The sequence below is a fragment of the Haliaeetus leucocephalus genome, unplaced genomic scaffold (assembly GCF_000737465.1).
Source record: "Haliaeetus leucocephalus isolate CR32 unplaced genomic scaffold, Haliaeetus_leucocephalus-4.0 Scaffold944, whole genome shotgun sequence".
Taxonomy (NCBI): domain Eukaryota; kingdom Metazoa; phylum Chordata; class Aves; order Accipitriformes; family Accipitridae; genus Haliaeetus; species Haliaeetus leucocephalus.
In genome coordinates, this window is record NW_010973380.1 from 637,395 (window position 1) to 662,547 (window position 25,153).

Here is a 25,153-nt window from a genome sequence, read left to right on the forward strand (position 1 = left end):
TCTAATAAAAAGTTTCATTTATCTTGAGCTATTAAATGGCCATCAATGGAAAAATTACAAGCACTTCCCAGAAAGCAAGTTCTAATATTTGTTATCATGGCAACCTCCTGGTTACGCCTCCAAATTTAGTACTCTGCAGATAACTTTTACTGAGTCACTACCCCAAATTCAGCAATGAAAGTCTCCACCAGATAACAGGAGTGCCTGCCTCAGTTCAGAGGAATTTTGCAATATAGTAACTTAATTCCATACTGAAAATTTATTAAAGCAACTTCACCACTGGGTAACCTGAGAGCAAACAGCCACCGTAGCTGTGGTGCTAAGCTTAGCCAAGTAACACAGGCATAAGAAACTTTGCCAAGGACTTTTGTGCCTTGGACTGAAGTGTGTCGTCACCGTAAAGCAGAGCACAATCCACGCTGCTGCCTCAGCAGGGTTATGGGCTCAACTAGACACACTTCTGTCACCCTAAACACTATTAAAATTCATTTATTTTTACAATACACAGTAAAAATATTGAGTCTCAATATAATCCAACAGCAAAATTCCTGTTGGATTTCAATAGTACCACAATTTAGCCCTGTAATGTGGAAATATACATATATACTGCTAAAAACAAATATACATCATAGTGACTATTATTGTTTGAAACCCAAAGTCATCTATTATAGTAGACTCCTCATACCTCTTCCTCACAGCTCCACACTCCAGGAGACATTCATTCCAGTCAGTCACACGAAAATCTGTTTCTTACATAAGAAGGAATGAAATAAAGACCCACCTACCTTGACATTGTCACCATGAATTAATTTTCATGTTGCAACAGCATCTTGGTATATTAAAGCCACTTTTCCTTTTTAAAAAAGTATCAAAAATGAAAGGTATACACCACACAGAAGTGAAAAGTAGATGGGCGCTTGAATTACGCTTTCCAGCTTGCAGTGCCCTATACTATTGTTTTGGGAAGACATGGCAAAAATTCCAATCTCCTCTTTTAAAACTGCTCCTATTCCCAGGGGAAAAACAAACATCACCCCCTACCCCCAGCCAGCCCTAAATTGACACCAGTTTCCATGGGCATCAAACCTGGGACCTGGCCCACCGGATTCTCAGAGGTCAGGGACTGCTGCATCAGCCCGACCTCTCCACCGCATCTGATTTTCCAAGCACAGCGCACTGCGCGACTGCTCCTTACCATGCACATCCCCTCTACCACCTGAATCCTAAAAGCCTTGTTCTATAACTGAGCACAGTCTGCTCTCTGTAGTCATCTTCCCACCCTTACTGGCATGTCCCCAAAGAACAGAAGCAAGACAAACACCAAAACACACCCCTTGCCTAGCTGTGTTACAGCTACCCTTCAGGTTTGTAGAACTTGCAACAACTACAACAGCTGTCCAGGAGAGTTTTGATTCCCAAACTTTAAGCATGAGAACACCAGAAAGCCAGAAATAAAGCTTTAAACTCATATGAGTTGGTTTTGGTTTTTTTTTTTTTTTGCTTTGTCTTGTTTATAAAATATTAAAAAAAAAAAAAAAGAGAGAAAAAACCCTACAGGTCACCTGGGGTAATGTTCCTGAAGAAGGTCATCTGGGGCCATGTTCATGCCTCAGGAATTTCTGCAAAGGAAGGTACATGCACACATAGAGAGAACCCTGCATGCAAACCCTGCTTTGTCGTTCGATGCTTAGCGCATGCTCTGGTTACAGCATTTTCTTCAACAGGTCCCTGATCTGACACTATCAGCTCAGGTGGCAGCTGCAAGGGGCTCCTCTGCTGCCCCAGGGGTCAAGCCAAAAGCAAGGCCACCCCGAAAACCCTGCTGCTGCTGCCAACAAGGCAGGAGGGGAGCAGGACGAGAAAGGGGGAGAACAGAGGCATCTTGTGGAGGGGGAAGAGAGTGGTAAACATAAGCCAAGATGTGGCTACCGTAATTCTGGCTGGCGTCTGCTGCATCAGAGAGGTGAACGCCGACAAAGGGACAAGACGGGGTGTCCCCGGTGCTGGGTCTCTGCTGGGCAGGGGGGAAGGCACTGGGCTGCTGAGAGCACAGGCAGGGCAGGGAGAGGTGGCAGCTTGACCCTCACCCCAGGCCACACCAGCTGTGCCTGTAGCCATTGCCAGTCCTGGTCCTGGTCCTGGTCCTGGTCCCGTCCCAGGACCAACGGGGGCAGCTGGAAGGGCAGGTTGTGCCCAGCCCATGGGGAGAGTACTGCTCCCCATTCAGGACCTCATTCTTGAAACATGGCCAAGTCTGAGCAAGTTTAAATAGCAAAGCTACATCCTTTAAATACACACACACACACACGTATGTACGTTAAACAGAGCTAACACAGAACCTGGCCATGAGCACATACCGCTGCACTGACCCTGCTCCTTCACAGGCAGAGCCAACGCTCACAGTGAAATCTTCCAAAAGTCAGGCTGGCCACAAAGACTCAGCCCACCCCCTGGTCTGGGGAAGCTATAAAGTTTAGACTATTACCAAATTAATGCTTTTATGCATTTATTTCCCCTTTGCCCTCCATACTGTGAGAAAACCATTTTAACATCAGGATTACAGTTTCAGTATCAAGCTAAGAGACAAAAAATGTTTCAAAAAAAGCAGTCACTGCACACTTGCAGTGGCTAATCTGCAATTTTCATTTATGCACAGCACACTAAATGAATCTTTGTAGTGGGCAGGCCTTCTTGCAAATTACGGTTTTCTAAAAGAAGCCACGCTTGGGTACAGAAATTGGAAGGTACAGGTAACACCCTCTCCTTTAAAACAAAAAACGAAAAAAAAAAAAGAGAGAGAACAAAGGAGCCACATGAAAATTACCATCCTGATATTATATTTGGTGATAAAATTCCAGTTCAAGTACAAAATTAACTACACACAAGTCCACTATTGGGTCACTGTCACTGGTTTGAGAATATGTTTTTCTACATACTTTTCCTCCCCTCACCAGAGAATCCAAATTTCCTAGTTTAATCATCTTCCCTTTTCCAAAAGAAATGGGAGTCTTTAAGACATTTAGTTATTTAATCACAGGGGCAGTACAAGATTAAAATGGATTAGAAAAATTAATCCAAACTAAATGTCTCCTTTATGAGAAAGTTTCCCAATGAACCTTAAATCAACAGGTTCCCAATTTCAGGTACAAAATCTGATTGAAACTGCTGCTGCTTTGAAAAACTAGTGCTTTCTCCTGCTCCTCCTTACTAAAAATGCAGGCCAAATTGCTATTTCCATAAAGATATATGTCCGATATTGACAGGAGTTCTATGAAAAATTCTTGATGACCTGCAGGGATTCTTGTACTTAACCCAAAGGCAAAATTTACAGTAATTTATCATACAAGAATGAACTGCTCTGCAGATCAGGGCTCCTGTTCCATTCTGCAGTCAGAATTTCTACCAAACGGAGGTGTATGGGGGGGGTGGGGGGGGTGATGGTAATTAAATAGCTTCATTTGCAGTCCTCAATTCTTTGCACCTAATTCATGACAGCACACAGGATGGAGAGAAAGGTAGTTATAGCACCCTATACACTTTGCATTTCATCGGGTATGCTTCCCTGTCTTAGTCTTTAAAAAGGAAACTGTAAACAGTAAGCTGCAAAAAGATTGATGATGAAACAGCAAAAGACAGACAGGGGTGAGGGAAATAAAAGGAATTAAAAAAATGGGGTTTAGCATTACAAACATCAAAGACTTTTAAAAATAAGAGATCCAGCCATATTTTCCCCCTTCTTTTGTACTGAAGTTTAATAAACATTTTCTCCAAGTTACCAATTTTGAGAAAATCGCTGGATAAACACTTGTGTTAACCCAGTTACATGGCTCAGTGCCAAATGTAATGCCAAACTTCCCAGTTGCAAAACGAGCTGTTTTTACACACCAAAGTAACCACGCAGCAGGCCTGCCGAGCCTGAAGACAGCTGACAGAGATGACTGTTGCTGTCCCCCCATTGCACCGACATCCATCCAAATACCAACATCTGCTGTGCTACAATTTACTTTTTACACAACATTTAGCAAAACAGTGCCTCTGACTGCAACATCATTAAGGAAGTAACAACAAATAAATCGCAAAGTCCCATCAGACAATTGTAAAATTAAAGCATAGTTTGTCTTGCATACAGTGAGCTTTAGTTCAGACGTATTGGACTTCAGAAATAATAAGCATTAGAATCTGTATTCTTTTATTAAACACACAAGACAAAATTCTGTAAACCATGACAGGCGTAATCCATCATTACAGTGAAAATTAGCGTTTTGAGGATATTGACTTGACTCAATAGGCAGAGAAGCAGATGCCTGCGAGGCAGCCTGGCCTAGCCAGTACTGTCGCACCAACCCAGACTACTAACAGGATTACACTGTGCCTGGAAGCCTAAGAAGCGCACTCTCAATTCGGGGCCTGCTCCTTTTCAAACACCCAGAGTGCATATTTGTGCTTACGAAGTAAGGAATTAATGTGCCTAAAAACTAAAGCGCCCTTTGCTCTAAAAGCAGGACAAAGCACAGGGGCCAAGGCAATCGGATGCCACCCCACAGAGGTGAGGTGGCAAGGCAGGCTCCGGGAGTCTCGTTCCAAATTCATAGCCTGGAGGCTCAAACTGGGATTTAGGCTCCTAAGTGAAAGCCAGGTTTGGTCAGTGGTTCCACTGTACTGCCCAACATGTTTCACGTCACAGAAGTCCCCACATAATCTGGTGTCCTCCAATTAGCTGTCCTTCACACCTGCGTCACCCGGGGTGCTGCAAGTCAAAATGGGGCAGCGCTGCCACCCTGACACTGCCACCGGGCTTGGGCTTTCATCGGTACACATGTAAGAGATGAGATAGAAAGGAGAATTTTAATCTTTAAAGCTGTGACCAGTTTTCAAAACCAATTCTTTCTTCCTCCTGTCCTGAAGTAATTCTATGAATGCAAAAGTAAGAAAAAAAAATTCTCACTTTCTTTTGAAAAGCAGATAGCGAATGAAAAGTTTCATCAAGAAACAGCTTGAATTCTGTTAGGCATCAATTAAGGGCTTTCCCTCAACCTTTCTGCTCCTCATCACCACCTTTAACACAACCTAAAAATTGCTGAAGTTACAAAAAGTGACTTTTTTTGTGGGAACACTCCCCCAACATCTCCAGACAGTGTGTCTGTCAGGAACAAACAACATACCCAACACTCAGCTCAAGATACAAGAACTTGGCAGGCTGTACCTCAAAGCAGTTTCACCAAAACAATACTGTTTCCCTCAATCCCTATCAGCGTAATAGTGGAAGACAATATTTCAGATAACATTGGCAGCAAACATTTTGGTAAGTTCAGTGGACATTCTTTATCCAATTCACAGATAAAAACAGTCAACATCCATGGCTAGATTAACAAGAGCGCTTCATTAGTTTTGTGCTTAATTCATGCTAAAGTCAAGGGGTTAGGCACTTAAATACTTCTGGGGGTTTTCGCCAATGTTGATTTGTGTCAGACTTTATGTCTATATATATATATATATATATATGACCATCATGGGACACAGGAGAAGCCGTGCAAAGCACAACCTATGCTTATATCCTCTCCCAAGCAGGGATATAGAGGACAGTCTTCTCCGTGCTAGCTACTACGTGTTTGCACAACAGGAGTCAAGGTCCATCGGAAACTTATCTGAAGAGTTACTCCTGCGCAAACTTTAGGTTCAACCTCTGAGTTCAGAACTGAAACACTGTTTGTCCATTTATCCCCTGGCACGGTTGGCTTTTTGTCAGACAGATGTATGCCACATGCAAGTTATTTCCCAACCTCTCTGCTCCACCTCCCTCCGCGCACTCTGCACACACTCTGACCCCTCAGCAAATGTTGTAAGAGAGGAGGAAGTGTTTCTGACAGTTTGCATACTCTTCACAACAATTTTATTGTGGGGTATAAATGTCCTCTCCTGCCCCCCAATCCTCCTTGTAAGGAGACAAAGCAAAACAAACAAAAAATCCACCACTTCCCAAACAACTGAATGCCCTAAACCCAGCAGCAGGAAAGGGGAGGGAAGGGGTGGAGAGGAAAGGACAGAGAGGATGGATTACACTGAAGTTATTTTTGTCCTGTTCAAGTGGATGGGCAGAGGCAACTAAATATAGAATTTATCAAAGCAGGTGAACAAGGAAGATGACATGAGCCACATGTTTCAAGGAGCAAGCAATAAACGAAGTACACTCCTACCTCCTGGCCCAAAAAGCTCCCAAAAAACACACCTCAATTTGCATGAGTGAGATTTGATTGAACAAATATTCAACTCACCACAGCCTTCCCTTTGGACATGTGACAATGTAAATGTTAAGCAGATAGGTTTCCTGTCTCTTACCTGCTTGTACTATATATAAACACGTACTACGAAGTCCATGTTAAAACGGAAAGAGGTTTACACTCTTCTGTGGTGTCTTGGACAGAAATTCTTCTGAAGAAAGTATGTTTGCATGTACAGCTGGGTAATAAAGCACCACTTGAAATCAAACATTAAGGAATGTTATGTTGTCAGTGGCAACACAAAGGATGTGGTTTCTATGAAATTTAACCAGTTATGTCAAGGACAATTGCTTTCTTCTGGTCAGACTGCAGCCCATGGCTTGCTCAGAGTAACTGCTACAGTAGTTTGAATTTCACAAGTGAAAATCCATTCATACATAATTTTAACTCCTTCCAGGGTCTGAGTGAGCCTGTGAAATGCACTGGGTGGCTGTTGCCAGAAGCATGTACTCCATTCAGTCACTGTGAGCAGCCCACGCTGGCAAACACACGAGTAGCAAGTCTCACCCAGGCTCTTCAGCTCTCAGAGCCTGCAGCCAAGGATGCAAACAATAGTATTTAGCAAGGATGTTAAGTGCTTTGCTGGTATGCATGTAGTAGTGAGCAAGGAAACATTCAGAGAAAAGACATGGCACCAGTCAAACCCTGACATCAGTGGAAGCCACACTCACATCAGTGCTGTAACCTACCACTGGCCTTAAAGAACAGAAAGCTTTTATGCAGAACATTTCCCTTCTATCTGTGCTCCCAGTTACCACAGTATCCAAGAGCCCCACAGCCTGAGATGCATTTGTCCTCACAACATCCCTGTCAAGTAGGGAAGTTCCGTTATCACCATTTTACAGATAGGGAACCAGGGCACAGAGAGATAAAAATAACCTTATCTGAGATGATCATATAGGAGGAAGTTTGTGGCAGAGCAGGGGAGGACTGGCTTCGATTCTCGGTTCCAGGATGGTACTCTAATACACCAGCCACCTCTTAAGCTTCTAGATGCTCTGCCTTCAGTTTGACCAACCTACCTATCTCCCCTGGGCAACACGGAATGGGGAATGCCTATGACTTTTATTAACAGCATTTCCAGCCAAGCAAAAATGGAAGAGGGTATCAAATGCAGGCATTGTTTGCATTCAGAAGTCCAAATCTGAACAAAGACAACAATTTCCAAAATAGTCAGCACTATCCTGGTATTATGGGAAAAGGAAGGAAGAAACATCAAGTTTTCAAAGTAGAAAAATTAAAAAAAAAAAATCCACGGCAGCTCATAAGTACAATTTTAAAATAATTAATAAAAGTTTTAATAGGAAGCTGGTATTAGACACGCATCCTTCAAGAACCTCCCCGTTCTGGAGATTTGAGGTTATAAAACAGTAAGAAATAAAAAAATCCCTTTGGAACTACAGCTATCTCATTTCAGACGCAGATCTAAACACAGATCTGATGTAGTTCCATATGGAGACCTTGGCTCCAAACTTCACACAACAATCTTGTCTCAGATAAAACAAATTCCAGAGTCTGGAGACTGATCAAGGTTTCCCATTTCTGGCTGAGCCAGACTTCAACCCTGCCCTTGAAGGCTCTCTTTTCTAAGTGAAATGGCACATCAGGTCCAAAATTTACTCTGTCCTTTGGAACTCCAGTTTCAGCCATCCAGAGCACCAGTAGTGAAATAAGCTTCTACAACTTAAGGGCATTCATAAAGCAGCATTTCATGTCACCTATTTGAGGTGACTATTATCCTGGAACAAACAGCATAGATCCATCACCCCATGGATCACCTCATTTATCGAGTCTGACTCCAAAAGGCGGCTGCTCATAACAGCCAAAGGACGATAGACCACCACTAAACCATCACAAATAGGCCTTGATGAAGGACACTGTCACTATACTGATTGGGACAAAGGAAGAAATTTGTGAGTTGATACTAGCTGAGGGCACCAGATCAGCCATGCTCAGCTTCCAGGTTGCCTCTGCTATCAGTAGACTATCTTGTTAATCACTGCTGATAAGCTGGACCTTATTGCTCAGGTCTCTACTTTTATAACAAGCTGTTGCTGTAAACTTCAGCCACCAGTAACTCAACGTGAATCTAAAGCACACCTCCTCTGCCATGGTCAGAGTCTCAAGGAGCTGCAGCCAACCAGCTATTGCTGAAGGTGACCATCAAAGCACCTAATTCAACTTCCATCAGTGACATAAAATAACTGAAGCCTTGCTTGGAAAGGACCAGAAAGGACAGAGCCAGTCCCACCACACATCCTGCTACCCCTATTTCTCCCCCTTCTTTTACACCAGGACTACAAAAGGGTGAAAGAAAAAGGCTGGGATGAGGTTAGAAACATTTCTACTTTCCGACAGCGAGCCTCACTGCAACAACAGCCAACCAAACAAGCAAAAGAAAGCAAGCTCCCAGCAGTTTCACAGCTACATAGCAATCTTAGTAAACCAGGAATTCTAGTAATTAAAGCAGAGAGCAACTTTTGGTTCCAAAGCACGGACCCAGAACACTAACAACAAGTAGTAAATTAGCAAGGTTTGTTATTATTCCATGTTTTGAACCCTTTACTTGGAAAATCCCAAGTTCTCTATTTGAACAGATCAGCCAACACTAAAAAATGAAAAGGCCTGTTGACAACAGAGGAACTGCTACTTATCTTCTGTTTCACAGCCATCACAAGGAATATCAAAACTAAAACCAAGCACCTCTACCAATGGGGTTGTTATTCTCCTTCAAAATCAGGCTGGGCTTTGCATGAGATTCCCAATATCAAACCGGTCAAGAAACACAAAATCACAGAATACTTTATGTTGAAAGAAGCCATTAGAGGTGATCTGGTCTAATTGTCCACTCAAAGCAGGGCCATACAAAACACTATAAAATAAATCCTAACACTTATTAGTACATGTAGGTAATTGAGGAGAATTATAAAAACACAATGGCAAAAAATAGAATGAATGCAACTTTATCAAACTGCAACTTTCAAATCAAATTTGAGGAACAAAACCTCAAGTCTGCTTGGCCATGTGCCCTCATTTTTCACCTTGCCTCCAGTAACTGGTTTGATGATTTTAACAGTCAGCAGAAAGACAATTATCAATAAACATTGTGTGTGTACTGGGCATAAAAAGGAGAAATGAATTCTGTGTTCCTCTATGTTTTATTTCACCACATGAAAGATGAAAGATACAGCACAGGATTGTACACGGTCAAAAAGGTATGCACAGTCTCTGAAGCATGAACATGTACCTACAACCACACATCCTGTTGTGTGTCATTCCACTTCTAAAATGGTGCCTAAAAAGAGAAAAGTCTCCAGAAACATGAGGTTTTGCCATAAGCACACCCAGTCTAGTTGTGGGAGTAAACAAACCTCTCCAAGACACCAACAAGAGCTGTTGTAAAGTAGCCCATTCCTAGTAGCCTGGAGCAGGTGCTAAGAAGAAAGCTTTCCTCTGGCCATGTGGAGGAGGATTCCTTAAAATGGGAAGAAAACTTCATATATACTGGTTTTTGCACATTCCTGCCAGTAACCTGTCAGAGGATTAACACAAAAAAAAAAACCAAAACAACCACAAAAAAATCCACAAAAAACAACCCTTAAAAATGCATAAAACTTATCACAGTAAATCCAATCTTACCCCCCCATTTTAGATACAGCTTTCTGTAACATAATGATTTGTATTACTGCAGTACACTGCAACTTCAGATACACATCTGGAGCTGAGCCACCTGCTGTACAAATAAAACAATGAGACAGTCCCTGTTCTGCAGAGTTTATTTGTCACAGGACAGGGACAACGGAAGGCCGGGCAGATAGACACACAAAAAAAGGGGGACCAATACTGGGCATCGCAGTGAACAGCAGTCTCAGTACACACGCACTGCAAGTTCGTCAAGGCCTTTTATAAGCAACACAAGGAGCGAGAGCTTTTAAAGAGGATAATAAAGCAGTACTGCAGCTGTTTACAGGAACCAGTTCCCAAGTGTGAAAGGGTAGCATAAGAGAATGCACAGAGTGCTTGCTTGCCCCCATGTTGTAGTCACAGTATAGAGACATGCTAGGCTAACTGGAGGCAGAAGTTAACATCTTAATAGCAAATTAGAGATGGTAAAAATAGGTATGAAAAGCAAAAGCAGATGGTTTTGCAGCTCAATGCAAGAGGAACTAGTAGATAGCAACAAAGCAGCAGCTCAAAGAACGAGCTCGGCCCTGTTCAGAGCAGCGCTCTGAATGGAACAAGGTTACATGCCAAGCATACAAAGATGCAAGATGATGCAAACCTTAGAAAAGTATATTCCCCCCCCCCCATGTTTTGCTTTTGTTTTCTATTTTCATGAATAACAGTATACTCCAACAACTACAGCAGCTTTGAAAATATCAACTACTTTGAAGATCAAAAAATACAGTCTCTGCAATCTGGTTATATTTGCTTTAGAGCTGAGACAAGTCACTATTTCAGAAAGAAATCTGGCCACCTGCTGCTCTAAGCAGAGAAGGCAGTATACATGTAAAATCATGCTTTTCTCCGAAATAACAACTGATATTACCCAGGAAACACAGACTAGACTGGGAAAAAATGCATTAACTCCAAATGGCACAGTTATGGTGAACTGAATTGTACATGGCTGGCTAGTAGCCTTCACTCAGTTGTCACAGGTTTGCTCATCTTAAAATCATTTTATGTTATTCCCGATGAACAATCTAGTACAGCCACTTTAGACCTCTGACTTACTTTCAAGTCAGAGGGTAGATACCAGTAAGGCTGGGGCATCCCAATAACTCAGGCATTTAAAAAAAAAAGCTATAGCAGTTATTATGGAAGGATGAAACACCTGCAGTACAAAAGGTTCCTACTGCAGCAAGAACAGCACATTCTAACCCAATAAAAGCAATCACCAAGTCCAGTCCTAGAGCTTGCTTGGGATCAGATCAATCTACGCCCATGACAAGGTGCAAGTTTTAAGCAACTGCTCTTAATGCAGCTGAGCCACCACGGCTGAAGAGAAGAAGCTGCTCCACTGCATCTGTCTTTAACAGGTCTGTCCACTATGTGCAAAATGTAAGGCCAGATTTGGCTGCTACATCTTTGCAAGCCCACTGCGTAAAGGGGGAGAATTAACCCACCTTGTAAAGGCAACAGTCCAGAGGAAAAATGCCTCGTTTTACCTGAATGTGCTGAACCTGGCAAGCACTGACAGTCAGGGAACACACAGAACCCTTTAAAAATACACAACATCGTTTATTACACTGGGACAGTACTTCGTGTTGCACAATCCAAGCTTTTGTTTCGAGCAAGAAAATGTTTTCTAAATATTTTGTCACCATGACAGTCTAGCCTTGGACTCGAATTCTGCCCTTGGTTACTCAAGAAAACCCCTGTGAAGTCAACTGTGTTGTACAGCTTGTCGCCGAGTGCCGGGCTGCCGGGAAGGCTCACCTGGCAGTGCAGCTACCGGCGTCCTCTCGGCGCTCTGTAGGGCCCTCTCACCCCAAGCTATTTTGCCCACTCACAAACTAAAACATTCAACATAAGATCCACGTAAAGAAACAACAACGAATGTAAGAGGAAGACTGTTTTGCAACTAAGAAATACTAAACATCTCCCTGACAGGTTCAGCTTTATCCGAGGAATACAGGCAAAACAAAAACCATTCCCAAGATAGCAGAATGAAATATTTTAAATACATGGAGAAAGAGAGACATAGAAAAACATCCCAGCTTTGAGGGCCCTCTTCCAAGTAAAAACATTTCTTTCAGGGACATTAATTTGGCAAACTAAATCTGAGCAGATACAGCCTAAGTCCACAGCACAGCCCCGAACAAGCAGTGGAGAATTTCTGTATGACTCAGGAAGCCCAAGGAAGACTTCTGCAGAACAAGATTAACAAGGTGTTTATATACAACCAACAGTGTCATGTGAACGGGCAGTTTAGTTTGTTAAATGAATGTTTGCATTGTCATTTAAAAAAAAAAAAAAATAAAACAACACCCTCCATTCCACACTTACAAGTTTCCAACATTAAAAACATAGCAGGGGAAGGAAGTACTCCAGCAGCCAAAATTTACAAATTCTTACCATAACTTTGGCACAGTAAACTTCTCCAGTGTCACAAAGGCCTATTCTTCAGGGGGCTTGGTTGCCTTTTTTTTTTCAGAAGGACTAATCCACATGTGAAGGCTATTAAAGAACACACAAAATGCCAACAGAAGCATAAACATGCACACTTTTTGTGCATGCATGTGTGTTTTCAAAGTTTTATCTGTCTTTCCTTACACAGAAGGATACCTAGGAACAGCCTGGAGGCAGGTATTTCTGCTTTCTCTCTTTTTACTAAGTGAAGCTCAGTAAGGTTTTTCCCTTCCCCCCCCAAAAATGACAATGCTATTTTATTTTAATTCGTTCAAATTGGTGACAGAGATTCATTCTCATGAGTTGCATTCAGCAGCCAGGTTTCAAGAATTTAACAAAAAAAAAAAAAAAAGAAGATTTTAGTATGGGGAGGGGGTGGGCTGTTTGCTTGTTTTACTAGAAAAGAAATTCCTAACAGTAACCTTTTAATTGTTTTAGAGGCACCTTACTAGAACCTCAAAGAAAATGCTAATACTCTAAGTTACACTCGGCATTTCTGCACTGCAAAAACAAATCCAAGCTCTGAAAGTCAGCACTTTTTCCTCTTATTATCTGAAGCTATATAAAAGCCCTAAGATAGATTTGAAAGAAATACAACAGAAAATCCTGCCTGATCTAAATACATAGAGCTAAATTTATCTTTCAGTTTTCGAAACACCGCTTAAGAGATTGAGCATTTAGAGTTCTATTCACTGGCTAGAAAAAAAGCCAAATGGTACATTTTAAAAAACTGACTTTGAAATATTGTTATGAGAACAGGGACAAGCTATGTAAACCCTAAAATTCTGTGGGTCTTTGTATTCACGATTATTGTCACAAACTAAAAGGCTCATATTCCCTACTAAGCAAACATTTACAATTAAATCCATTCTGCGCAAGGCATTTGCATTTTGAGATAGAACAGTCAGTTGTTCAGCTGCTGTGATTTAGATGGATTGGTTCATTATTGCTGCAGTTCGTTTTCAGCTACACTGTATAACAAAGGGGTGCCAATGTAGTCTTGAATGGCTTTAAAGCTAAGTATGCTGGTATTCTTCCATGATGATGTAATTTAACTATCTCCCCATCTCTCAGATCAAGATTATCTTGACTTTACAGGCTAAACTTCAGCAAAAACGACAGAAACAAGCTGTCACAATAGTGTTCAATAGGCAATATCTCTACAAGTCAGATGAAGGCTGTTGCTGGCAAGTTTGCAGTGATTTTCCATGTATGAAAAAGTAATTTTTCCTGAATTCTTATTTAGAAAAATACTTCTCTTATGCAAGTAACAAGGCAACTTCATCAGTTATATACCTTCAAATGTTCATGCTATAGTAAAAATGAATCTGTACCAGAAAAGACCTAGAACTACAATGGTCTCTGATGTGAAGAAAATTTCAAGTTGAAAAAGTCAACTACTATCCTACTCCTTCACTGTCTGAAACATATCACCAAAGGCAGCATTAGAGAAGCAAAACTATTTTTCTATTAACAACCACGTAAAAAGGCCAGACTTCTTTTTTAAAAAAATTATTGAAGAAAAAGCCATGATGATTGGCGGCATTTAACCTCCCAATCTAAAGCATGGTCTTCTTAATACACTGCCAGGGCAGCATAAAGAATGCTTACCACAGAATGACTTAATTACTGAATTTATAGTGACAAAGGATTCATATCCTATGTCCAGAAATCAATTTCCAACTATAAAACTACTTCGAAGCCCCACAACCAGCACTGCCACCATAGAGTATCACAACTAGATTCTAGTCTGCTCCATGCATAAACTTCAAGTGGAACAATAAACATATAATATAGCTAAACTTATTCAACTACACATTTAAGTCAAGTCTTGAATTAAGAAATAAATGCCTTCTCTTCTCTTGGTGTTCCCAAAATTTCATTTCTACTTAATGAGGCTAGGAGGGGAAGGATACAGCATGAGCAAAAGTTAAAAATTAAAAAACCAAACCCCCCAAAAATCTGCATTACAGAGAAAACACTTTCATTTAGTTAACTGACTGCTATTTATAAAAGGTTTACAGACCACAGACAGGCGCAGGGATATGCTTGACACACAAAAAAACACCAGTCCAGAAAATCCATGCCTGAAAGCCCCTGAAAAGCAACCAGCAAATAAAAGGTAGTATTCCCACTTTGCAGCTATGAAGAAGCCTGACAATAGATTTTGAACTGCTTAACAGGTTTGTTCAAGGGCATAACTTTTCACTGACACTCCAACTGTGAAGCTCCAACATAGGCAAGAACATACAAAATAGCGTGTACCCTTGTATTTCAGGGCATAAACCCAACTTGGTGCAAGTATCTTACACAGCAGTGTAACTACATCATTTTGAACAAGGCAGCATTACATTGTCAGCTGTAACATGGTATGTACAAAGGCTCATATGGGAACACAGCGTAAAAAATTTTAAATAAATGTTTTTTTCTCTTAAATCTTGAGATTTAGTTTAACTGGATTTTGATGGATGAAAAAGCAGTTCAAATATAGTTTCATTTGTATGTTTCTATTAGACATTAGACCTGTCAAGCCTCTTGCAGAAAACATGAAAGTTATTCTTTCATATCGCTTGCTTTCAGAAGCGTAATCAGGATGCACTTCTTGATCCCCAGATCCTTTGACAAAATTGCAGAAATAGTAGGGTATACTGCTAAGGCCAAGAGTTCAGAAAAATAAAAACGCACATTACAAATTATTCTAAATCCTCTATTTTCTGAGGTTTTTCTTTAAAAGTAATTAAACAGCTCTTTTTCTTCTCCTAAGTCTAAACTGTGAAGAAGGCACTCAGGTTACATTTTCCAGGTTTTTTCTACATCATGAAGATCAGCAAGCGCCTCTGCTTCAGAAAGAAAAAGGGGTAAAACTTTCAAAATCTTGTGACTTCTACAGCTGGGAACTGATTTATAAAGTCACCACACATATAAGGGCTGCACTTAAAATTTGAGAATTAGGAGCGATTGCTGTAAGCAGCCCTCACCTGCATCAGCACCTGAAGTCCACTCAAGTAACACCAGTGTCAACCTCATGAGTTAGACTTTCATATCAGCATACTAATGCTTGTCTTGAAGACTCTGCTACAAAGACAGGCTGAGAGGGTTGGGGCTGTTCAGCCTGCAGAAGAGAAGGATCCAGGGAGACCTTACTGCGGCCTTTCTATGTATAACAGGGGCTTATAAGAAAGACTGACAGAGGCTATTTACCAGGGCCTATAGTGACAGGACACGGGGTAATGGTTTTAAACTATAGGAGAGTAGATTTAGACTACATATGTATAAGGAAGAAATTCTTTACTAAGAGCGTGGTGAAGCACTGGAAGAGGCTGCCTAGAGAAGTTACAGGCGCCTCATCATTGGAAGTGTTCAAGGTCAGGTTGGATGGGGCTTTGAGCAACCTGATGTAGTGAAAGATGTCCCTGCCCAGGGAAAGGGGGGTTGACTAGATGATCTTTAAAGGTCCCTCCCAACCCAACCCATTCTAAGACTGGAGCTCCCACCCAAAAGAGGTGTCTCCTATGAACGCCATGGTTCATGACCAACACAAAACCCACTTCTCTGGCATGCATGTTCTGTGGTCCTCATTAAGAGAACATTAGTAAAGCGCCAAGCAGAGGAGACTGATTTGAAAGCCCCGTAAATGATTCAGATGCTGCACTCAGCCTCAATATTAGCACAAAATACCACTGCAGTCATGCACAGAACCACTGACTCCAAAGTATATTTCTACATGCAGTTCATCAAAGGCCTGAGCTTTGGACAGCACTTCAAAACACGCTCTCCTTACTTGCCCAAGAGACTCAGGAAAACAGTAACTGACGTGCCCACAGTCTGTGATGATTGTTTACCTCTGCTGTCCTCAAATACGACCATGCACTTTTGAATAAATTGACAAATTTCACAATATTGTTTGACCAGCTATCTTTTTCACATTTTTGGCTCAACTTGAAGAGGTGAGAGAATAATCCCAGAGTTCCGTAACATGTTTTCCAACTGCACTCGAAGTCGGTCTTATTTCCCCCTTTCAGTTGCAGTAAATATTTCTCACAGAAGCACAGTACTTCACACCTAATATGGTGCTATTCTTTCTCCATTCTTTTTCTTCCTCTTTCCTCACATAGTTTCCTGGTTTTTGTTCCCCCATTAAGAGGCACATTGTACCTGCAACATAATACATCTGAAAATAAAATAATCCCTCCTCTGTCTTCCCCCCATGAGAAATTACTTTTTAAATAAGATTTAACCCATTTTTTTTCTTAGTAAATCAATTACTTCAATATGTAAAAGGGGAAAAAAACCACAAGGCTGACAGTTGTTTGGTTTTTTACAATGCTCTATCTTTTAAAATGCATCCAAACTAACTGTTCAAATGTTCAGCAAATCCCTCTTTCCAATACATACTAAGGCTTGTCTCCTGAATGAGTCTGAGACCAACCACCACACTAATTTTTAAGAGCATTATTAGTAACATAAAAAGTGGATAAAAAAAGATACACTACATGTCGCCATGTACTGCTCTAGGAGCATCCAAGTCCTCACCAGCTTTTTCAGATGGTAAAGTCTAGGACTAAGAGTAGTAACACAGAGCAAGTTTAGGCAGGGGAAGCTGCAGGCACAGGCAAGGAGTGCAACTGAGGGGGCTTAGGCAGGGGGAGCTCCAGGAGGGAATGTTGGAAGGGAAGGAACCTTCTGGCATCCACAAAGGGGCTGCAGGGGAAGACATTTTGAAGTGAGGACAAGGTACCAAATTTAAAACGCATGGCACAGCACCTTGCCTAAAACCACTCCTGCAAGAACAACGAGCAAACTTTACTCTCTTGCTCTCTCTTTACCTCAAAATAGCATACTCACTTAGCACTTCTTCCTTCCTAAATCCAAACCTGATGACTTCTTAATATGCCTACTGAGAGAAAAAAAGAACAGAAAACCACACGTGGAGAACTTCCCCACCACCACCACAGGCCTACCTTTTCCTTCTTGAAAACGAAGGAACCATGAAAAAGAGGATCAAAGCCAACGCAGGCAGTTTCTGCATGATCCACTGTATCAAGCATTCCCAGGCTCACTTTAACAGGGCTTGCAACGTCCTAGATCCCTCATTCTCAAATCTCTTTTAATGACAAGTAACAGTAATTTATGATGCTACCCCACTCTTAGAGATAAAATTGAGACCTAGTTTGTTTCGCTTCAGATGTACAATAAAACAGAATATGAAAGTAAACTTCTAGGACTGACATAAATAACGTGGGCATCAACATCTGAGCTCTTCCTCTTTGCCATTCAAAGCGAGAGTGTCACTTGCACATCGCATGTAAGTTCCAGGCAGTCAGTTTACAAACACAGAGAAAAACATCTAACCTAGCATGTCATCTCTAAAGAACTGAAAGTATTTTGCAAAAAAGGTGGGGGAAAATGTTGGAACAACAACTTTTTTGGAGTAATTTTTACTGAAAAAAGAAACATTTGGACTTCACCCTGCAAAAATGTGAAGCTGTGGCTGAAGAAAGCCTTTTCTAAAAGGACACTGGAAAGTAACAAAGATGGTCAAAGACTTAAGTAGTCCGCTCAGTGGAAGGAAGATGAGCAATCTCCAGGCTATGCTAGCTCTTTCAAAGATGTAATACAGTATAGTTACACTGTACTAGGTAATTCTCAGCATCTGACTTCCCTGTCATCCAAAGCAGACTTTTTACAGTACACTGGATCCAACCCTGCTTCCTATGATCTCTCCACAAATAATTCCATCAGATGAGATTTACCCTCCAAAAGTCTAGCTGACTAGCCATTATCAGCTCATATTTCTCCAGATGTTTTGTGATCTCATCCTTTCTTAATGTCTCTAGCATCTTGCCTACCATCAAGGACAGATTTATTGGTCGACGATTTCCTGGTTCCTCCCCAATCCCCTTTTCCCAGAACAGTGCAAGCAAAATGAAAGCAACCAAGACCTAGCATTGCAAAACTATTGCCCCTTGTGTTGAAAAAGAGACACAAAAGAAAAACCACAAATTGACACAGTTTATCTTTTGGTTCCAATAAGAACAACGATTTCCCTATAAACCCAACCCTTCAGCTCTGGAAGTAACATCAGCTTCTTTCTGTCTGTTACAAACTTCCCCCTCTCTGTTCTTTGTTCAGCCCCTATCTTGTTTCTTACCTTTCCTCTTCCCCTCAGTTTTTCCTCTGAAGCAGCTGTGCCCTCTATAGCTGGCATCTTCAGAGTTCAGATGTGTCTTAGGATCCCTTGTATCAAGTGCCACAGCCACTCCTTTGAAACACCATGAAAGACAGACGATCCTTGAACTAATCTGAACCTTGAAGATTCTGGCTACACAGGTCATCAAGAAAGCGCACTGCTACATCCCAGGGACAGACAGAAGCCAAGGTAAAAAATAAAACACACACACACACATATATATACAAAAAGAGGTAGGGAACACAGTGAGAACAGAAAAGAGAGAAGAAAGAAGAGGTGAAGAAAAACAGTGACACAAGAGACCCACTGGCTTAAAGAAAAAAAAAGTTAACTTCTGGTCATACCTCGTAAGATCCTGTTTTGATTCATACTAAACAGAATACTGAAAGTATGAACCTGTGCTCAAAGTAACAAAGCTAAAGTTCACCATCAGAACTATTCTGCTACAGAAAGTTAAAAGAGCAACAATCAGCATTTGATTCCTGGCTTGTATTTTACATATGGATTCTGCATTCATTTTATGCAAAGACAAATCACAATGGACTACTGGTTATTTATTAGGATATCTGTTATCACTCCATTTCATTACAGAAATAATTCTTTAACAACAACAAAAAAAAATCAGTAGTATTTCCATAAGTGGAATAAGTATTTTTTGTGTAATTTCTTATTTAAGGACCTCTAGTAATTTTGATCAGCTTGGAAGGCAGACTCCCAACCACGCAAATAGTTTTACCTGCCTAAAGTCCACACAAATTGACATTTGGAGGACGTGTTCTAGCTTTCACGGTCAAAATTACTGTGTGGTGTTTATGTACTACTTAAAAACAAAAGCAAATGTAGCTCCACATTTGCTGCTAAACATTAATGAATACACAGGTCTCTCCTGCTGCTTATAATTGCTTCAGAGTTCTCAGAGTGAGAAATCGAGATTTCTATTTCCTTTTTTAAATGTCAGTGTACATTTTTCCCTCCCCCTCTTTCCCTGCCTCCAAAAGACTCCTTTTTCCATATGAGTTTATGCCCTAATAAGAAAACCGGACATACTAGGGAAGACAGAGATGACAGAGTATCAAAACGCACAATCCCCCTCTTTGTTAGCCTTGCAGAAAGACTTTAAAAAAAAAACAAAAAAAACAAAACACACAGGATGAAGACTGAAGACAATAGAAGGACCTTTATAAACAGGGAGCAGAGCAGAAAGATGCAAAAAATCCAATGAGACCTTTAAAATGGATCCGTAAAGTAAATAAAATACACTCAGGCATACCTCTTTTATCCAAAAAGTTACACGATACACAACCAAAATTAAGGGTACTCATGACATACATCCAGAAAACCTGCAATCTCAGAACTCAACAAGCAGCAATTTGGGCAGATAGTTTTCTCCTTCCCCCCTCATATTCAGTCACAACTATAGCACCTCTGCATCAACCCATTTCCCTCACCCTTTCCCACTGAACAAACCTTCAAAATAACACAACGAGTGACTATATATTCTGGACATACCCATACAATACACCAACCCCAAGTCTGAGTTTCTTCACGTTTTCTACATGTGTGCTGGAACACTTCAGCCACTCAGTCATGCAAAGAGCGTTTAGTATTTTAACTACCGTTTCCGTCTTCACACAAGAGTCTACCACCTCACTGTGATTAGAGTAACAGCACCAAGCACTGCCAACAGGGAAAAGGGGGGAAAAAAAAGTTCATTCATGAATTCTTCTATTTCTGCCTGGTTGAGGTTAGACATGTCATGGAGATGACTCTGGCCCCTGCACAAACATCTGCGCTACTGGAAGTAGAGCTTCCTTTAAGCGACCAACAGAACTGCCAAGAGCTCTCGGCCAGGCAGTGATGTTTAATTTCATTTCTCCATTTGTGTTTTTAATCTTGGAAACAAAAACAGAAATGTAAAGCATGCTGACAGAAGAAAACAACCCCACGATTCTAGAAAGCCCTGCTATTTCCCTGCCAGAACAAAACACCTGCTCCTGCTAATGACAGCTTTATGCTTATATACACCTGCCATCCAGAAGGGCTCCAGAGCACTTTGCAGCCTGATTTATACATACACAAATCATTAAAACCACCAAAATTAAGCCACTGCTGGGGTGAGATGTAGCAACTGTTTAACTACACACAGCCATGCTGTTCAACTGCTCAGGACATGAACTAAGAGACACCATATCCAACCAAAGCTATGCAGGAACGTTAGGTAGAGAGAACATCATTGCCCAATCTGCATTTCGGCCAGTCATTACTTAAAATATTTGCATGTGGAGGGCCCTAGAATCTTTAAAGAACACATGCAGTGCAACCTTCGGTTTTATAAATGATCCAAAAGACAAACAATATACATTTCCTATATCTAAAATCCTCCTTTAGCAGTCCCTCCCTGCAGTAATTACTGTTTATGCCTTAACTTCAGAAGCTCACAGTATCACACATCAGTTTTGGAAACATCCTGTGGTTGAAGCACTTGATCTTGCAGAGCCAGCAAACTGATAGGGTCTGGCAATAAGTGCAGATGATTTGAAAAAAAAAAAAATCCTTTACAAAACACACACACCAGTGGATCAGTTCCCCCTAGAAGCATCCCCAGCCAAAAGAACTGAATCTGTCAACTGATCCCAAAACAGCTACAAAAACCAAGAGAGTAACGGAGCTGACACACTGGCAAGCTGAGGAGGAGAGATAGCACTGCTTTCTAAAACCCTCCTCACATGGACAACGCCAAATTAACAGTTGCAAAGTCAATGAAGTAGAATGAAATAGGTGTCACGGCACATACCAAGAAGGCAAAAAGGCATTGGGGAACAGGTTAAAAAGATTAGGAAACCTGGCATCCAAAAACCACCAAGAAATCTTTTAAGAGTTTGGGCGTTTGGGCACAAATTTGCAGTCTCAAATATGCAGAACATGCAGAGTAACATTTTGGAAACGGGAAAGTGTTCAGCAGATAATCTCATCATAATATTATCAGCAAACCATCAGATAGTAATCTGTTCCTCTAAGGTAATTTAAAAAAAAAAAAAAAAATCAGATCAGAGCATCTTTTACTAAGACCTCCTCCAGAGGTCTCCTTACTTGAAAGTAGCTTTATCATAATCATAGAAACAATGAAAATTCAATTCTCAAGAGTAAATATGGACAAGCTTGAAATACAACATGACTGTTCTAAAGTTTCAGACACATCTGTCTCTGAATCATCCTGACAATACAATTCCATTTTCATACTTTTTAAAATAAATATTTCTCCCCCAGATTTTTGTACAGTGCTCCTCAAAATAACAAAATAATTTTTTTACAGTTACAGGTAAGTACAGAAAGAATTGTAACAATAGACAGTTAAAAAACCCCTCAGCCTAAAAACATCATTTAAAACTAAAAACATATCTCTTTGATTTGAAGAGTTTCTAGATTAATAAATGGGAATAGGAAGCATAATTCTGTGTTTCTTTCTCCTATTTTATCCAAACACAGCATAATTCTCAAATAGTTTGTCAGAACAAGGTAGCCTGGGTACACCAGAATTATCAAAGAGTTATTTAAAATACTGAGTGGAAAGGCATTTCTTACTGAAATAAACCAGAACAACAACAACAACAAAAAAAAAAAACAGAAAAAACTTTATCAAAACATTTTTACATCAAGCATCAGACAATTTGCTAAACTAAGCTGCATATCCAGCTGTTAGAAATACGTTTCCACCCTTTTAAAACACGGATTATCAACACGTTTTCTAAATTCTTCGAAATTTCTTATTGTTGCAGAAGTACCATCAGCCTTTATCAAGGTTATGATAACGTATTTCCATCTTCTTCCAAAAATAATTATGCTACACCTTTGCACCTTCAGGCAAGTTGTTGCAAACCCTCTAGAAAAATCCTGAGTCTGCAGAACCACGCGAGCTTCCCTACTGCTGGAGTACACAGATTCTGGTTTTGGTCCAAAAAAATGATGATATTATGGAAAGTACCTACACCGCTCTCTCCTTTCCAAGAAATGATAGTAGAATACAAAGAAACAGGTAAGTCAAGTAACTTATAGCAGCAATGCTGTTGTACTTGAAAACAAACAGCCTCCTACCCCCCAAAAAAAGAATAAACCCACTGTTTTGGGAATAAAACATTCAAGAATGCAAAAAGCGTAATGGTACACATGACTCTTATTTCAGTTTTGCCACCCAGTCAAGAATAAAGACTTTTTATAAAAATCAAGTATCATTAGTGGTACAACAGAAATGCACAGAGTGCACAAACTCAAGGCTATTCTTCCTGTCTAGGACACTGGTACCAAGCGCGGTTCGACCCAAACAAAATAGCACGTTCTGTAGCAAGACTCTGCAAGAGCACTGCATTGCTCGCAAAATACAGGCGTATTTTCCACCATTCACATGAAGATTCACCTCAAGACAATTTTATCTTCTAACACAGAAAGAAAAACTAGACTTACATATAAACTGAAACAATTTGCTGCAGTTTAACCTTTAACACTCTAAGTAGCATCTCCTCAGTTGCTATCTTTATCATAATTTTCAAAGCAGTTGACACAGTTGTCAGTGCACACACACGCACACGCACCCAGAGAAGACCCCTTACATGTGCGTTTTCTCAAACTTGAGAGAAAATCATGCACAGTCCTTATATGCTGTTTCCTATTAGAGTGAATGGGAAAATAATGGACTATTTGAAGATACGCTGCTGCTAAAGGACAGATCACCGCACGAGATAAAGTCAATCTACTGTCCTGAAGCAAAGAGACACTTACCTCGTTTGTGAAGCCACCCTTCCTTCACTATTGCTACTTCATTCATAATGGCAGGAATGTCTCTTGAAAAACCAGTTTATGCCAAAAGATCACTCTGTTGAAATTCCTGAACTCCCGCAGAAGGCTCCACAAAAGGGATGGGGGCTTTTTTTCCGTTTTTCTCCTTCTCAGCTATTTCTAAAAGGATCAAAAGAAGAGCGCACCATCATTTTGAAGCATGTCACATGTGTACAGTAAGGTATAGAACAGGGACTAGCTTTCATTGCTGGGTTGTTGGTTTGGGGTGTTTTTTATTATTATTATTACAAATCCTGAATGACGGCTTAGCTCTTCACAAAGATTTTGACATCTTGGCGGGTAGAGGTGCCAAAATATGTGCTTGCTAAAGTCCTGCTTCTTCACCAAGCAGGTTGATCATGGGCAGATTCACAACATCACCAGACACTGTCTGGATTAGAGGTAGATGCAAGACATTGCCCAGTAGACCTCCATCTCTCCAACACCACCTCACTCTCAACAACGATATTTCCTGGTAAGACGACTTCCAGAAGCTCTTTTTGAAGGTTTCTTTACAGCCTGGTATAGCAGTCTATCAACTATCATCCTCGAGATAAACCTCTGACAGTCAAAATTCCCAATACTCTGCTTCTGATTTTCCTACCTTCAGCATCATCCCTGTTAATCCCACTCAGATCTCGACTCCCCAAAAAGTGTCTTCTCTACCTTCGATTTTCAAAACTCCTACCTCTCCTAGAGGTATACAGAGAATCTCAGGTAAGCTCACATACCTTTCTGTTATCCTAAATCAGCCCTTATAGCACCCTGATCAATTTTATTGCTCTTCCCTGCAGTTTGCTGCTGTCTTTCTCACAATGAAATACACCTAAGTAAAACTTAGGATTTTTACCCTTCTGCTTTATGAGATGAAGTCCCTATCTAAATAGCTCAAAACTGCCATATTGTATTGAAAATGTGTCTAGCTCATGGCTGACTACCACAGAAATGCTCTTCACATTTCTCTCCCTCATTGAAAGTAATCTCTTCCCAAATGCATTAGCTTTTATTATTTTTCTAAATTGAATCTGGTTATTTTTCCGCTTATGGTACAAATGTTCTCTGTTTGTTTTTCTTTAATGACTTCTGTGCTCTCCGAAGTGTCCATACTGCCATTCAATTCGGTATTACTTGGGTGATCAAAAAACGTAATTGGTGACAAATTCCCAGCAGTAACCAAGAAGTCTAATAAAACAAAACCCAGCAGCATTTGTAAACTGCCACCAAAGACCTGGCTTTTACTGGAGTCTGTCTCCAACCACAAAGATATCACATTCCCACCTAACAAATATACACCATCTCTGCATGCATTTGGCACGCGGGCATCAATTATCGCAGAGCATGCAGGTGATAGCCATCCATCAGAAACTAGATTAAAAAGCAACTAATTCCCCATAACTCACTAAGACACAACCCTGGATGGAAGAAACAGGTGGTCAAAATGAATCCAACCTAGAATTGAAACCCCAGCTGAGACAGAGGGCTCTGTACCGTACATCACCAGTGCTCTGAAATGGGCAGCCTTCAAAGCAAGGTCAAACTTGAACAAGTTCCATCACTGCCAGCAGAAACGGACTGGGAGAAACGAGGTCACTCTCCTGATCCTTTGCCTGTGAACTTTCACTGTTTATCACTATTCCTCAGCTTTTCCGGTAACACTTTATTTTCTAGTTTTTCCCCAGAAACAAGGCAGTGGGGTTTTTTTTCTACATTACAAATCTGCCAT

The 25,153-nt window shown here is 40.8% G+C and overlaps 1 protein-coding gene across 1 annotated transcript in view; it reads right to left on the reverse strand.

Annotated features, from left to right (window-relative positions):
* AKT1 (v-akt murine thymoma viral oncogene homolog 1) overlaps positions 1-23,519 on the reverse strand; it is a 67,117-nt gene extending 43,598 nt beyond the window's left edge. Inside the window, exon 1 of the mRNA XM_010584118.1 lies at positions 23,374-23,519. Within this exon, the coding sequence (XP_010582420.1) occupies positions 23,374-23,419 (46 nt within the window). The 5' untranslated portion in view covers positions 23,420-23,519. The remainder of the gene's footprint in view (positions 1-23,373) is intronic.
* Between the last annotated feature and the right edge of the window lie 1,634 nt (positions 23,520-25,153).